The sequence below is a fragment of the Bombyx mori genome, chromosome 26 (genome assembly GCF_030269925.1).
Source record: "Bombyx mori chromosome 26, ASM3026992v2".
NCBI lineage: Eukaryota > Metazoa > Arthropoda > Insecta > Lepidoptera > Bombycidae > Bombyx > Bombyx mori.
The window spans coordinates 10,315,191-10,332,017 of NC_085132.1; the positions used below are offsets into that span (position 1 = coordinate 10,315,191).

Here is a 16,827-nt window from a genome sequence, read left to right on the forward strand (position 1 = left end):
TTTTTTTCATTTCATTCTGTCAATGGTTCATGTTTTTTGGCTTAGTTCCTTTTACTGCTTTTTATTTCGTAATTGGATTATACGCAATGGTCTACGCATATACATAAATACTATTTCAATTAAACTGTTTCAGCCCACAATAAGCAAAACGTAAACACAAAATGAGAACAAACTTTTTTCTGTCACAGAATTTTATGGTTTCCAAACAATACAGCCGTTACGTAAATGCAATTTCTAATTTTCCTTTGTAGCATCTAGAAGTATTTCCGGTTCGTAGTCCGGATCCAATGATTTTGTCCTCACGATTTCTTTATAAATGTACGCGGATTTTCTTGGAGTACGCGTACGTTCCGGGCTTGTGAAGTCAACTTCGTAGAGGCCGAATTTGTCGCTGTAACAAAAATGTGCACTTTAATCGATTATTACGTATCGATTTTAATTGCTCAAGTATTCTTGTAATGGCAAAAAAGACGCCCGAACGACCTCCATAGAGAAATTAGAAATAAAATTGACAAAGAGATGATTTTTTGAAGCAAAGTTACAATTTTTAATAGGAAGGAGTACACTTTTTGTCTTCATGCGAGACCTTACTCTATGGCGGGAACGCGAGCATTGAAGTTGTCTGAATTGTTTTATTTTGTTAATTTGAAATTTGCTTCAGATTTAAGCGTGTAATAATGGTGGTTTATGAAAGTTTAACATTCGTTGAATTTTAGTAGATTGATCGTCCTAAGATTTTGGTTGAATGTGGTAAAGGCAATTAAGGAGAATAACCAAGGGAGAAAAGTGTATTTTCCATGGGAAGTGTTCTGAGGAATTGTTTGAGATGATACCATCATCCCGTTTTTACCATCGTACCGCCCGCCACCGGAGTAGAGTTAATTTATACTAACTGGAGCCACTGCGTTCATCCACAGTGCGCTTAGAGATCTTCCGATCCAGAGATATTTTTTACCACGTACCATCCGGCTTTGGAATGAGCTCCCCTCCACGGTGTTTCCCGAGCGCTATGAGACGTCCTTCTTCAAACGAGGCTTGTGGAGAGTACTTAACGGTAGGCAGCGGCTTGGCTCTGCCCCTGGCGTTGCTGAAGTCCATGGGCGACGGTAGCCACTCACCATTAGGTGGGCCGTATGCTCGTCTGCCTACACGGGCAATAAAAAAAAGTCCTAGCGTTTTGTTATCTAACCTTTTAGATCTTAGGAACAAGACAGCTGTCTTTTAATGAATCCATACGTACGCGTAACCCTGCATCCATTCAAAGTTGTCGATCATAGACCAGGCCGTGTACCCCCTGATATCGCTGCCCTCTTCAATAGCGTCCAAGAGCGCATTCAAATAGTTCCTATAATATCGCACTCGATCATCGTCGATCAGACCAGCGTCAGTGGACCAGCCGTTCTCTGTTACGTACAGAGTAGGGTTGCCGTATACATTCCGTATCTCTTTGAACAATTTATAGAAGCCCCACGGTACTTCCTGCAACAATGAAAATAATTTGGTTCAATTTAATGTGACAGGCAGACTGATATTATGTTCTTTTGCGAACCCGTGCAGTTTCATTTTTAAAAGAAAATTTTATGAATTTTCGAATTAGGTAATGGGTTTTTTTTAAAGGGATTTTATGACCTGGTAACAAAGACCTTTAATTCATGTCTTATTTTAATTTAAAATAATATTCTTTTTATGAAAAATTATAATATGGAGTGAAATGAAATTAAATTCCTGACTTAGCACAGATAATCACATTTGAAGGACTTTTGGCGGGAACGCGAGTAGTGAGGATGGTATGCGAATTTTTTTTTCTTTTCAATTTGGTGTGTCTTCGTGTTTCAGTGTGTAATAACGGTGGGTTATAAACTGCTTAAAATCTATGAAACTGTATAAATGTGGCAAAATGAAACGAAGCTCATGGACGTGGCTTAAACCAAATTGCCTTTCACCCCTCGATATAGTGGTCTTTTCTTGGCAGAAATAAGCTTTGTGTTAATACGAACTTTGGCAATGTATGTCATTGATTTATTTGGTATATCAAAAGGGCTTCGTAGCAAATGAATAACATTTTCCGCTTGTTTTTTTTATGATGGAAGGTGTCCCGGAGGTCTTTCCAGTTTCAACAGGACAGGTGGGCGAGCAATAGCTCAGCCAGAACGGGTGGGATTAGCTAACAGCAGCCCGAGCGCCTCCGGAGGAGACCTACCAATTCGAGAGAGGCTGTTTCATGGATGAATCTACTACCGGACCGGAATCGCGACCCGCTGAGAAGATCCGGCGAGAAACTCAGCGGGCTGATGAATGGGTTAGGTTGTACGTCGACCTCTTTGTCGAGTTCGACGAGTACGGTTACCGGGGTCCCTAGGCCGGCTCCTAGTGTTAGAGCTGAAGGCGTCTAATGCAACGGTTATTGGATCTGGTGGATCAGTAAGGACGTGCCGTTTAGGTTCCACTGTGAGTGTGTTATCATTCGAATCTTGAAACTGAATATGTGTTGTAAGACCGTATTTAGTTCAACGTGTAAATTGAATATTGAAAAACGTAAGCGACAAACCTGTAGCCAACTTGAATGCGATTGGGGCCAGTTAGGATCTGGCACCATAACAACTCCTAAATCATCCATGTATGAAGGTACGGCGTACATGCCCTCCACAGATGCGTCTCTATAAACCAGTTTTGAAGTATAACTGTTCAACCCGAAAAAGTCTGATGATCCTCGTATAAGGTCCACTTCGGCAACTGATAGTTCGGGTAGTCGAGATTTGGCGTACCCCTGTTCAGCACTCTTGTATGCTACGTTCTTCTTTATTCGTTCTGGGAAGTCTCCTTCTTTTGTGAATATAGCATGAACGTACTGGCCCCACTGTAAATTGTAAAAATTGTATAACAAAACATATTACAATATGAGATTTGAGCGAATAATTGGCCAATTTGGGGGTGTATTAACTGGGTTTTTTTCCTACCTATGTGATAGCCTTGAGAGGCTATTTCAGCATTGTTGTAGCGTGCAGGTGAGCTCTCCTAGCAAGAGCAGTGCTTCGCAGAATCTACCACCGGATCGGAAACGCGACCCACTGGACCAACCACTCAGTGGGCTGTGTCTATGGGTTAATTTACGTGCCAATCCCTTCCAATTTGAAAATCTTCTTAAGTCTGCCCACATAGGAACTGCAACTTATAACATTTCACTTACATCAAAGATTCTGGCATCCTCAGCTGCCTGTTGATCATCATTTGAGTCCGAAGCAGGCTCATACCATGTGCAACTGATCGATATTCCTACGCTGCCGTTCTGATCCTTCCTGTATATCTCATCATAAAGTCTATACGTCTTAGCGTGTGCCAATAAGACGTTCTTGTTACACATATAATCTGCTATTCCTGACATGTTGACCATCGGAGCTTTTTTATCTGTGCCATAACCTTCGGTGCAGATTTGTTTGGGCTCATTTATAGAGATCCAAAATTTCACCCTATCTCCAAAATTCTCGAACAAAACCTTAGCGTAGTCTACAAACCAATCTACGATCATAGGGTTGGCCCAGCCCCCCAAATCTTGGAAGCTTTGGGGCAAATCCCAATGGTAAATCGTCAAGAATGGTTTAATGTTGTTCGCCAACATTTCGTTGATTAGATTATTGTAATAATCTATGCCGGCCTGGTTGATTTGATTGGCGAAACCGCTTGGCAAAATCCTCGACCAAGATACGGAGAAACGATAGAAGTTCAGACCAAGCTCCTTCATGATTTCCACGTCCCGTTTGTACAAGTGGTATGAGTCAGCCGCGACGTCGCCGGTACTTCCGTCCTTGATAGGAGACGGAGACATGTGAGCTGCTACATCCCATATCGACAAACTCTTTCCTAAAATAAAAAAAATCGGTTGTAAAGTCGGTTTATTGACGATAGTTGAACGTGACAACGTCATAAGAAAATACTGATGGAATGGGTTCATGGGATTTTTCAAAAGAAAATTTTAATTTTATTTGTTTGATAGATGTTTTGTATGGATATAGAGAAGGAGGTAAAAGGAAATTATTAATAAATAAATATTGGACCTATAAATATTGGACGAAAACATTTGTATAGCAGCTGTCCACGCGGATGCATTGCTCACTCAAGTAGGAGAGAGACAGATGTCGAACGCTGCCGAACGTGGAGGCCGATTGTGCCTCTTTGTCGCTCGTTGCGCGCTCTCGCTTGCAATTCAAGGCATAAATGGTACGCCTCAGAGCGAGGTAACGCCACATGAGTCATGTTTTTTCGTGCTTGCAGCCGGCTCCACCGAATTATAAGACATTGTCACGTCAAAAGGATAGGTGTAGATATCAACATTGATCGTTAACAAGAAGCAAATTTCTAAGTGTTTTGCGTTTCAATGCATCGTGCGACAAATTTATAGCTACTTACTTTACTTAATTTACTTTACTGGTGGTAGGACCTCTTGTGAGTCCACGCGGGTCCGTACCAGCGCCCTGCCTATTTCTGCCGTGAAGCAGTAATGCGTTTCGGTTTGAAGGGTGGGGCAGCCGTTGTAACTATACTTGAGACCTTAGAACTTATATCTAAGGTGGGTGGCGCATTAACGTTGTAGATGTCTATGGGCTCCAGTAACTACTTAACACCAGGTGGACTGTGAGGTCGTCCACCCATCTAAGCAATATGTTTACAAGCCCACGAGAAATTAGCAGCCTGCTTAAAAATGTCACAACGGGTAACTCACCATCCTCATCCCACGCTCCTTCTACCTGATAAGAAGCCGTTGATGCGCCGAATTCGAAATAGTCAGGGAAGTAACGCACCTTGCTCTTGCCGCGGACATTTCGTACCGCTATCGTTGAAAGACTAAAAGAAGAAACAAAATATTAAGTGTATTCGAAGCTCGCTGTATTGAGTTTGAGGCGGGTAGTTATCATACCACACAAGATAATTGACAGATGCCTGAAGCTGGCTTATGACATTTTCAAGATAAGCTTGCATGTAGACAAGCTACGATCAACGACGTTCGGACACTCACATACACAGCCCACTGAGTTTCTCGCCGGATCTTCTCAGTGGGTCGCGTTTCCGATCCGGTGGTAGATTCTTCGAAGCACTGCTCTTGCTAGGGCCAGTGCTAGCAACACTCCGGTTTGAGCCCTGTGAGCTCACCCACATGTTAGGGCGAAGCTGAAATAGCCTCTCAAATCTATCAGCATTGGTAGGGAAAAAAAACCATTCGGACCGTCGGTCTAGCGACCAACATCACCCACTCGGTGAAAGATCTACCCTCCGTGGTTAAGCTTCCCAAACTGGAGCAACTATCGTATTGACGGATTTCATTCCTACAAGTTCTCAATTGGATTGCATATTTTCATGTGTCGTGCCTCAGAACTTTTTTTAGTGAACCAATTTTGATGATTACTTCTAATCGGGTACTACTCATGTCTCTTGTTCAACCCGTGTCCACCTAATGCTAAGTGTAGGTCTCTTCGAATGCACCCCATTCTCTTCGGTCTCTTGCCTTTCTCATCCAATCCCTACCAACCACCTTGACCAGGTCATTGATCCATCTCGTTGGCTGTCTGCCCACGTTACGACGTCCAGTATGAGGTCTCCACTCCAGTATTTTTGTGGTTCCATTTAAAAGCTATCAAGATCTGATCAGCAGTTTTTGTGTTAATCTTTAATGCATATTCAATTTATTTTGGCTATATTGATGACTAGCCGTACTCGCCCGCTTCGCTGGGCATTTAAAATTAACATTATTATTTATGGCCATTATTATTAGGGAGTCCAACAGTCATATAAATATTAACCTCTCCATTAAGTACATGTATTTTCTACATGGATGCCAAGTTTCAAGTCAATCAGATGCATGGTTCAGTAGTTATAACGGAACATCCGTAAAAACCACTGTAGATTTATACATATATGTACTAGCTGTACCCGTCCGTTTCGCTGGGCATTTAAAATTGACATTATTATTTCTCACCCCCACAAAGATTCTCATCATTAACGCCCCCGCAACTGGTGTAGGGAGTTCAACACTCATATAAATAATAGCCTATTCATTAAGTACATGTATTTTTTATATGGGTGCCAAGTTTGAACTCGATCAGATGCACTATTCAGTAGTTATAACGGAACATCCGTAAAAACCACCGTAGATTTATATATTAGTATAGATAGCCTAGTATAGATATGCTCATTATTAAACTTTTTTTATATATTTCTCATTAAGTGTTGTAACTTATATTACATTCTCGGCGCTGTTAGTTACGCAATTGCGTTGGTAAGAGCAACAAGCGAATAAGTATTTTAAAAAAAAAACTCACCACAACAACACAAACAACAAATTCATTGCCCCTAAGTCTCAGCTTTGTTTGTGACACAGATCTCGGATCGGTTTCCGTATTATCAAGCGACGCAGGTGTATTCTGTGTGATAATAATATGATTATAATATTTATTGCTGGCTGGTCGCGGTCTGCTGGAAGGTGTTTCGTGAACGAGTTAAATACGATTTGTTTGTTATTTCAAGACTATTAATTTTGTCAATTATGTCAATATTGCGCGTCAAAAGAATTATTTTAATTAAGCAAATTATATTTTCTATTTTTTTTTTTTTATTGCTTAGATGTGTGGACGAGCTCACAGCCAACCTGGTGTTAAGTGGTTATTGGAGCCCATAGACATCTACAGCGTAAATGCGCCACACACCTTGAGTTATAAGTTCTAAGGTCTCAGTATAGTTACAACGGCTGCCCCACCCTTCAAACCGAAACGCATTACTGCTTCACGGCAGAAATAGGCGGGGCGGGGCTCACAAGAGGTCCTACCACCAGTTCTAATGGTACCTACGGCATATTTGAACCCGTTGCCCACACACTCTTGTGTAATAAATTTAAATTTATTCTGCATTTAATAAGCTGTAATTTTGGTTCGTAATCTTGGGATTCCTCCCGAGATTTAAAGTCGGAACCAAAATCAACAGAATCCGTGATTAAACCCAGTTATGTCGAGTGATTTAAACAAAACGTCTTTTAAACTATATGATTTAATAAAAACGATTTCCCATCGTAAAAGAGAACAAAATAAAACTTACTAATTTACAATCGCTTCAATTGTTATAATATCTAATGTAATAAACACAGTTTAAACTCTATCGTTATTAAGTCGCGTTGTCGTCGGCCAGACTTCTGCATAGCGTTTAAACGTTGTCCTTTCTAACATAACTATTTAGTATTTGCAAAAGAAAAATACATGTAAATTAGTTACATAGAGCACGCGATTCGCGTGCAAAACAACAAATGCTTCAGTGATTTGTTACAAACTAGTATTCCGCCCGTAGCTTCGCCCGCGCAGACCTCACTGTCCGCGTTGTGCTCAGCTGTGCAAGTGGTTATCATATCGAGGGGAGAAAGGCTATTGGGTTTAAGTGACATTTCGTTTAATACACGACATTTCGCGGGTTCGAATCCCGCCAAGGGAAGATATTTGTATGATAAATATAAATGTCTTTTCCAGGGTTATGGATGTATATTAAATATATGTATGTGTATAATAAAAATCTTACATTTATTTCCGTTAACTGGTACCTGTAACACAAGTTCTTTAAGAACTTATCACGGGACCACTGTTAACGTGGTGTGATTGTTAGTAAATATTTATTTATTTATTTATCTTTGTAATTAAAGGTACCTTTTATTTGCTATCAGAATCAACAGTTCGATGTTTCTAATTGATCTTCAATTAAGCTTATTCGATTCAAATATCTAAATATGTTTTTTGTCATAATATTTTGTCCAATTTTTTAAATTGAAATGGCTGTCTCGTAAACTTTATCTTTACAGGACATCCATTGAAAGCTTGAAAATACAAATCTTCAGATATGGTTTCATATGGTTAATTTAATTCAAGTTCAATCACAATCAATTAAAAACATCGAACTGTTGATGCTGATACCAAATAAAACGTACCTTTAGTTACCAAGTTAAATGTCGCGCATTAAGCGAAATGTTATGTCAAATAGACCCCCCCACACCCCACGATATGTTCTTACCCAGGGTTCCAATTATAGCTTTACCGAGTGTCATCAAAATTGGTTCGAACGTGAAAACTTTAATGACAGAGTTAATTTAGGATTAAAAAGAAACAACTGTAAAACTACTATTTGCGGTACCTATAAACTCAATCCTTTAACACTATAGAAGTGAATAAAAATAAAAATAAACCTTCAAATGATGATTTCTTTCTTCCACATCCGATTTTAAGAAAACAATGCCTGTGTTAGACATACAATTAATCTCCGTCTAAATATGAAAACTATTTTAAAAAAATGCTTAAAACAAACAGACAGACAGAAAATAAATCAGAAAATCGATGGTTTTTGTGATGTTTAGTATTATATGGATATAGCTATTATCTATTCTTTAGTTATCATCACTAAATTAATGACTTGTTCATTTTCAATGTACGGCCGTATCGGATTTTGCTGTTTTATTTTATGTATTGATAATACACAGGTCTAATACAAGAGGTGAAATACAACAAGTTGTACTCCCATTATTTGTCTTTACTCTAATTTTCTTACTTTAAAATTTCGTCTAAAATCTGTTACGATTGAAATATCTGTTTTGCTTATATAATTTCATAAAAAGCAAGACAATTCATGACTTATTAATATCAACACGTACTTTTATGCACAGACAAATAAATAATTTATGAATTATTAAATGATAAGTACTTACGTAGCTAGAAATTAACAATCATGTATGTACGTGTGTCATAAAATTATATTGCATGTGTAATAAAATTGTGAACAGTGAGTTTGTCCATTTTACAATGTCCACGATAGATGAATGATGGTTTCAGATGAAATCTCCCACATTTATTAAGAAATTTTGAGAGATTATGGTTCTGTGACCTCTCTTCTCTGTCTGGAGACTTGTTCAACTTCCTTATATTTCTTACCAATTACTCCTCGTTCTAGCCATCCTATTATGGTTTTGGTTGTGTTTACAGATCCATCTAGGTGAATAAAGCAACGCGAATTTCGCTTATTTCTACAGTAGACAAACTTAGGCTAAGTCTTGGCAAAAGATACACTTATTATTTAAGAGTTTTGACTTAAGTACGTTTGAAATTGCATCTCTGTTATGGTAGTTAAATTTCAATGGGTGCGCCGGGTCAACGCTCTCGCTAGTACATGAGGCGGCGTGTCAGCCGCCACGCGATGGTCATTGAATTATGTTAATGCACAGTTCTTTTGTACGCTTTACAAGACGGTTTCACGGATTTACAATAGACCAACTGCTCAATAATTAAAAGTGGATTAATTATTACGTTATTTTTAGTGCCATTTTATTTGTTCGATTCGAACCCAGCGACCTCGTGGCAGCCTAGGGCTACGGAAAACAGCACGAGGTGCGCGTCGAACATGTGCCGCGATTCGCGGCGCCGTATGTACTATTTTAACAAAATATCATGCAATCACTCACCGGAACCTCAAATCGCGACGGCACCGTCAAATCGCGACCCGTGTTGCCGTGGTAAGAATTCAAAAACTAACGGATTGGTTTCGAACAGTCACCCGCCCGGACAGGTCCCCTACCTGTCCCTAATCAACTGGCAGCCGGGACAACGTTGTGACCGCTCGTTTGAGAACCGAGTCCCCGACCAGAACCTCTGCAGACCGAGGGGTCCCATCCTTACCGGGAAACAGATTAACAATGCGCCCCCTACGCCAACGCAGTGGCGGCAGGTTAGCATCCTTAACCAACACAAGGTCACCGACGTGAGGGGGACTGGTTCTATCCGTCCACTTAAAGCGCTGCTGGAGCAGATGTAAATACTCAAGGGACCAACGTTTCCAAAAATCTTGGGACATCTGCTGCAACATCTGGTATCGCCTCAACCGTCCAGGCTTGATATCCGAGAGGGGATACTCCGGCAACGCATTGAGTGGCTGTCCTATCAAGAAATGGCCTGGAGTTAACGACTCCAAGTCATTCGGGTCTGAACTGAGCGGGCACAACGGCCGTGAATTAAGTACCGCTTCAATTTTACAAAATACCGTGGTTAACTCCTCAAAGGTGAGCGAGGTTTGCCCTATCACGCGCATCAAGTGAGTCTTAGCCGATTTTACTACTGCCTCGAAAATTCCACCCCAGTGGGGGCATCCTGGAGGACTGAAGGTCCACCGAATACCGCGACGAGAGAGGGCCGTTTCAATATCCACCTGGTTATTGTTCAAGAAATTTACTACATCCCGCAAGTAACGGTCCGCACCTACAAAATTCGTTCCGTTATCGGAGCGTATCAATTCGGGTAAGCCTCGACGGGACACAAATCTATCCAAGCTCGCAATAAAGGCTTCAGTTGTAAGGTCGGCAACAACTTCAAGATGTACAGCTTTGGTTGAAAGGCAGACAAAAACGCACAGATAAGCCTTAATTAACCTAACATTCCGCAAACGTGAAGCCTTGATCATGAAAGGCCCAGCGAAGTCCGTACCAACTCCAGAAAACGGCCTCATCTTCTTCACTCTGTCTGGAGGCAGATCTCCCATCTGAGGCTGCATCGTAGACGCCTTAAGCCGATAACAGGGTAAACACCGGAAAAGGACGCTCCGAACCGTACGACGCCCTGACAGAATCCAAAATTCCCTCTGGAGGGATGCCAACAGCGCATTGCAACCGGAATGCGAATTTGCGATGTGGCGATCCATCACCAACAGGTCAACTAACTGGCTCTTCTTGGGAAGTAAAAGAGGATGGCGCGCCGAATAAGGTAAATTGGAGTTACTTAATCTACCTCCCACTCGAATCAGCCCCTGGCCGTCTACAAAGGGGCTAAGACGAACGATAGCTCCACGAAGCTTAGGGCGCTTAGTCCTTAGCGCCTTCAATTCTGAATGAAAGCTGGTGGCTTGCACAACTTCAATTAATTTCAGCAGCGCCTTCTTCCGCTCGATGGGACACACAACAGGTGTCATATTGCGTTGAGACACCGACAAACGACAATTCCGAATAAACCTCAAAATCCAGGCGGTAACCTTAACCAGCTTGTCCAAGGAGCTATAACGGTTGATGAGCAGATCCAAATCCAACCCCTGAATCACTCCTCGATCCTCGAACTGCGCCGGTGCAGCCACGAGACCTGGAGGAACTTCTATGCGAGAGGGAGGCCACTGAGAAGCTTTCTTGGTGAGCCACTGGGGACCCCACCATAACTGATGATCAACTATTTCCGATGCTAAGCATCCCCGAGAAGCGCAGTCCGCCGGATTGAGCTCACCAGGCACGTGTCTCCATGTTAGAGGGACCTCAGAACCTTGAATCTGGGAGACACGGTTGGCCACGAAAACTTCAAGTGTATGAACCGAAGCCTTCAACCAGCACAACACTATCTGGCTGTCTGTCCAAGCATAGACAGTGTTTTCTAAATCAATAACCGACCGTAAACTAGTAGCTGTATGGTTTAACAACCTAGTCAACAGAGCGGCACCAGACAACTCAAGCTTCGGAATCGTCATGCGTGTCCGAAGCGGAGCGACCTTACTCTTAGCTAACACCAACCGTATATCAACCCTTCCAGTTGAAGAAACCGTTCGCAAGTATACCGCAGCTGCGAATCCGCGTTCCGAGGCATCCGAAAACCCGTGGAGAGACGCCTTGTATTTGCCCGCAGGAACCAGCTTCCGAGGTATTGACACGTGGTTAATATCAGGGAGAGACGAGAAAAAGTTCAACCAATCCTTCAATAGGTCACCAGCAATCCCCTCGTCCCATGACAGGTTAGCAGACCACAGTCGCTGCATGAAGCACTTTAAGAGAAAAGTGACAGGAGCGATCCAACCGTTTGGATCGAAGGTTCGAGCAATTGTGGAAAGCACCGTTCGCTTAGACCATACCTTTGGATTTTCCAACTCCACCCGATAGGTAAATTCGTCTTGAATCGGACGATATTGAATCCCTAGGACCGACAGCATGTTAGGGTTATCGACATTCTCGAAAAGATGGGGGTCCTGTTGAAACTCCGTTGGCAAACCAGTCAACAACTCAGGACAGTTAGACAGCCATTTTCTCAACTCGTACCCGCCCCTGCTCAAAAGGCGGATCAGTTCATCCTTGCGTGATAAGGCCTCTTCGACACTGTCGGCGCCCGTACATACGTCATCGACATATAGGTCCCGTTCCAAAATGTCCGCAGCACGAGGGTAGTGCAACCGTTCCCTCACTGCCAACTCCCGCAAAGAACGAACCGCTAAATATGGACTCGACCGCAACCCGTAAGTGTTCGTGTTCAGTTTAATTAATATATAATAAATTTTTATGGGCTCATCTGAGCTTTCACGCCAGAGAATGAGTTGATACCGCCTATCCTCCGGATGAATCACCGTTTGCCTGAACATCATACGGATGTCTGCCACGAAAACGATCTGGTGCCTGCGGAAGCTCGTCAGTATGTCTGAAATGTCCCGGTTCAGCTTTGGACCCGAATGGAGACACTGATTTAACGAGACGCCGGAGGAGGTCGTGACCGAACCGTCAAACACGACCCTAATTTTACCGTTAGGAGTTTTCAAAACCGCATGATGAGGCAGGAAACAGTGCTCCGTAGCACTCCAATCTACCTTGGAAACCGACATGTGACCTAAAGATTCATACTCCCGCATAAACTCTACATATTTCTGCCGGAACACCGCGTCGCGCCTCATGCGTCTCTCCATTGACAAAAGTCTGGTCTCTGCTGCCTTCCTCGAACTGCCTAGCAGTGGGCGATTCGCCCGAAAAGGAAGTCTTAACAAGAACCGGCCCGAATAGAGACGACCCGTATTATTCTGGTAAAACAGCTCACATTCCTCCTCATCCGGGTTAACTCGATAAGCTGTAGGAGGTTCTTCTAGTTCCCAAAACCGTTGGACTACTTCCGAAAGCGTAGACCCGACCAGAAAATTGTCCGATTTCCTCGCAGCGACTGGCCGGAACGCAGGACCCAACAATACATGCCCTAATTTTGTGTCCATTGCAACCAAACCCTCCGCATGAAGAACGCGCTTCCCAGTCAGGAGCAGCTTCCCTAGTACATCCGCCCCAAGTAGTACGTCTACTGGCCCCGGTGTGTCAAACTTGGGGTCCGCTAGCCGTAAGTCTGAAGTCAATGACCGTATGTAACTGTTTACCTTCACCGGAGGGTGACGACCTATCACCTGAGGCATCACCAAAGCTGAGACTCTAAACTGTAAGCGAGGGTTGGGATTCGATGAGAAAATAAATGAAGTGTGACCGATCACGTCCGAAATTCTAACATTGCCCACTCCACGAATAGAATAAGAAGACTTGTAAATAGGATTGCCCAACCGTACTGCAAGGTTGCTCGACATAATACTGCCCTGTGCGCCGGAATCCAACAGAGCTCGAGCAAACACAGTGTTGCCATCCGAATCCAACACCCGAACAGAAGCGGTAGGAAGTAAAACAGCTTCTGGGGCTGGGGCAACACTGCAGTGAGCGGCAATTTCCTAGCGGGGGCCCGGGTCCCCGCTATCCCGGTCGGCGCGCGACGGAAGGTCGTAGCGTGCCAGCGGATCCCACGCTCCCACATAAGGCCCTCGTTTCCCGTCCCGCCTCATATACCTCCGCGTACGATGGCCAAACGGTCCAAACACTGGAGGGAGTCGCTCCAGCGTCGGCCGCTCCCTCAGCGGAGGAGAAAACCGTACTTCTGAGGGAGGGGGAGACGAGTGAGCAGGGCTACTCGATCCAGCAGGCGAACACGGCCCCGCACGGGGGGACAACGTGGCCACCCCGGCGTAGCTAATGGGCATCCGCTGGCACCCGCCCGCAGTACCTAACCCGGCGCCTCCCTGCGAAGCCTCTTTCCGAGGGTCCACGCCGCCGAATTGGCGAGGGCTACGACCGGTGCGCTCACCGGTCGGCGAGGCTGGATGACTGCGTCCGGATGACCTCGGAGTGGCGGCAGACTCCAGACACAGGAGGGCATGGTGCCGACCGTCGCAATTAGGGCACAATTGTGGCTGTGGACAGACGCTCGCCGTGTGCGGCCCAAAACAAAAAAAGCACCATCGCCGCTGGGCAACGATGTTGCGTCTACCCCTGATGCGCGTCGACCGGAACCTCGGACAGGCGGCTACGTCGTGCCCGCTCTCATGACAGAAGGCACACCGTGGGCCTCCCACCGCTGCCATGAGCGCAGTCAGTCGTTGAGACGGCCCCCTCTTATCCCCTCCCCCTCCCCTCTGAGCAACCGAAACGGCGTGGCCGGAAGCCGGCACACGCGACCCAGAGGAGGAGGGCGGTGGCATAATCTCGTGTCGGCGACCTTCAGCTTCTAAAAATGCCAGCAGACTGGCCAGGGTAGGCAGTTCGTCCCTACCTGCGTTGTCCTGCTGCTCGAATCGAGTGAGCACCTCAACCGGCAGCCTACCTGCAACAATATAAAAGAGCAGATATGACCATTGGTCTACTGGTAGACCCAAATTTCCCAAGGCCTTAGTGGCCACCGTAACTGGATTCAGTACCTCGGCTCTGATATCGGAAGCCCGAGAAAGTTTGGGTATCGCAAACAGCCTGGCCAGCTGAGTGTCTACCAACCGTCGTTGATTTTGATATCGGTCGAACAGGATCTGGCGTGCGACCGCATAATTGTCGTTGGTGATAGGCAAGTGTGCCACCAATTCACCAGGTTCACCTCGCAGAGCACCCCGAAGCTGAGCCATCTTATAAGAGGCAGTCAAGTCCGACCGACCATGGACCAGGCTGTCAAACAAATTTATAAAGCCGACCCACTCGTTCAGATCACCGTGGAAGATCGGCAGGTCGATGGAGGGGAGGCGTGATATGACGCCTGACGAAGTTCCCGAACCTCCATTACCACCGGATGACGACTGCTTCTTAATATCGGCCACCCGTTGCAGAATGGCATCAGCGTACTCCTGACACTGGTCCACGTCAAGACCGATGGCATGGATCACCTCCTTCTCCACTTCGGACCCCAAAGCAACGAGGTCAGACAACCGATCGTACACTACCTCCAACCGTTCGTGCACCTGAGACGCCCTATCGAGCAATGCCGCATCCCTATCTGTTCTGTCAACCAAAGCATGAGCTGATGCGAACCATCGGAGCTCACTAGTCACCTTCCCGCGAATGTAGGACACCGACATGTTACTTGCAGTTTACAACCAGAACAAAAAAAAAATCAAAAAAAAAAATTCAAAAAAAAATTCAAAAAAAAATTCAAAAAAATCAAAAAAAAATCAAAAAAAAATTCAAAATAAGAATTGAAAAAAAAATCAAAGGAATTATTTAAAGGAGTGTACGAGTGAGCCCACCAAAATATTCCTACTCCTAAGTATTTAGGTAACCTAGACCTCACCACTGTACCAAGGACACCTCAACAAATAAGAACAAACTTAAAATTTAAAGTTATAAGATAGAAAATTGCTGATACCAGGTTTTGAGTTGCAACTAAACTCAAGCGCACCTGGCCTCTAGACTATAACTAGAAGCTAGTCACCAAGCAGGACCCAATCAACAATTTACTATCACAAAGTATTCACACCGTTCAACGGGTAAGTCAAATAACAAAATTAAAATTAAAAATTAATTATATGATAGCAAATTGCTGATAAAAATTTGTGAATTAATTTTCAAACACTGATGGCCTCAGGACTATACCAAAGCCAGTCACCAAGCAGGGCCCACAGTCAGCAGTCCACTACCACAAATTCAAACAAGTAATTTAAATTTAGAACAAATTAAAACAAATAACAAAAAATATATATAATAGTAAATTGCTGGTATAAGTTTTGAAATGACACTCATACACCGTTGGCCTCTGGACTATAACTAAGCTAGTCTCCAAACAGGGCCCAACCAGCAATCTACTACTACAAGTTCAACAAGTACTCCAGTTATATTCAATTACAAATGTGTTGCAGCTCAATTATACTAAAATATAAGTAGGAAGTGAGCTACAATCATACACAAATTAATAATAAATTATAAACCCCAACTGTAATAACATTCAGATTGTTACACACAACTATGCTTAAATAGATGTGGTAATCTACTGCTATGATGAGCAGAATTAACATAAATCTGTAGTAATAGTATGAAAATAGCTGACCACTGTAGCAGCTGTGTGCTAGGTCATAAACTCAGCCAGCACAGCTGTCCAACTCACGTACAATTAGTCAGCTATGCGCAGTGGAAGCTAATAAATCAGTCTTACTATTACTAACTATTACTACTCACTAATTTTCTTAACCAGGTGGATAGAAACACACTAAATGACCTGACCTAGGTCAGCAGAATGATAGTTTAAACAGAACCGAACCCTATGCCTACACTACTTCTGCTGACTAGTAACAAAATTAAGTGAGGTTAGACGTAAAAAATTTTACATTCGTGGTAATTACTATAGATTTCAGAAATCTAACCACGCTCTGCTACCAGAAATTGTTCGATTCGAACCCAGCGACCTCGTGGCAGCCTAGGGCTACGGAAAACAGCACGAGGTGCGCGTCGAACATGTGCCGCGATTCGCGGCGCCGTATGTACTATTTTAACAAAATATCATGCAATCACTCACCGGAACCGATGCCTTCGTCTTCTCACGCCGTATCACTTAGGGAGAAGGGTATGGGGCAGGAATGGATAAGGATTAGCGATGATACACAACTTTAGCGTAGACCGTCAATATACAGGTACCGTCCCGTTCGAGAAGCAAGACAAAGTGACAGATGTCAAATCGCGACGGCACCGTCAAATCGCGACCCGTGTTGCCGTGGTAAGAATTCAAAAACTAACGGATTGGTTTCGAA

At 43.8% G+C, this 16,827-nt stretch overlaps 1 protein-coding gene across 6 annotated transcripts in view; it reads right to left on the reverse strand.

Annotated features, from left to right (window-relative positions):
- LOC101747172 (myrosinase 1) overlaps positions 1 to 16,827 on the reverse strand; it is a 21,672-nt gene continuing 4,845 nt past the window's right edge. The window contains exons 1-8 of one of the 6 annotated variants that reach the window (XM_038020698.2): positions 16,596 to 16,827; positions 14,376 to 14,426; positions 6,312 to 6,413; positions 4,718 to 4,839; positions 3,188 to 3,858; positions 2,549 to 2,857; positions 1,241 to 1,479; positions 1 to 391 (exon numbers count right to left, since the gene is read on the reverse strand). In XM_038020698.2, coding sequence (XP_037876626.1) covers positions 235 to 391; positions 1,241 to 1,479; positions 2,549 to 2,857; positions 3,188 to 3,858; positions 4,718 to 4,839; positions 6,312 to 6,337 — 1,524 coding nt within the window. In that variant the 5' untranslated portion in view covers positions 6,338 to 6,413; positions 14,376 to 14,426; positions 16,596 to 16,827 and the 3' untranslated portion in view covers positions 1 to 234. Of the gene's footprint in view, positions 392 to 1,240; positions 1,480 to 2,548; positions 2,858 to 3,187; positions 3,859 to 4,717; positions 4,840 to 6,311; positions 6,414 to 7,080; positions 8,180 to 8,209; positions 8,979 to 14,375; positions 14,427 to 16,595 lie in introns of those variants that run through there. The other 5 variants (XM_038020697.2, XM_062676363.1, XM_021347971.3 and 2 more) reach the window with 5 other exon arrangements.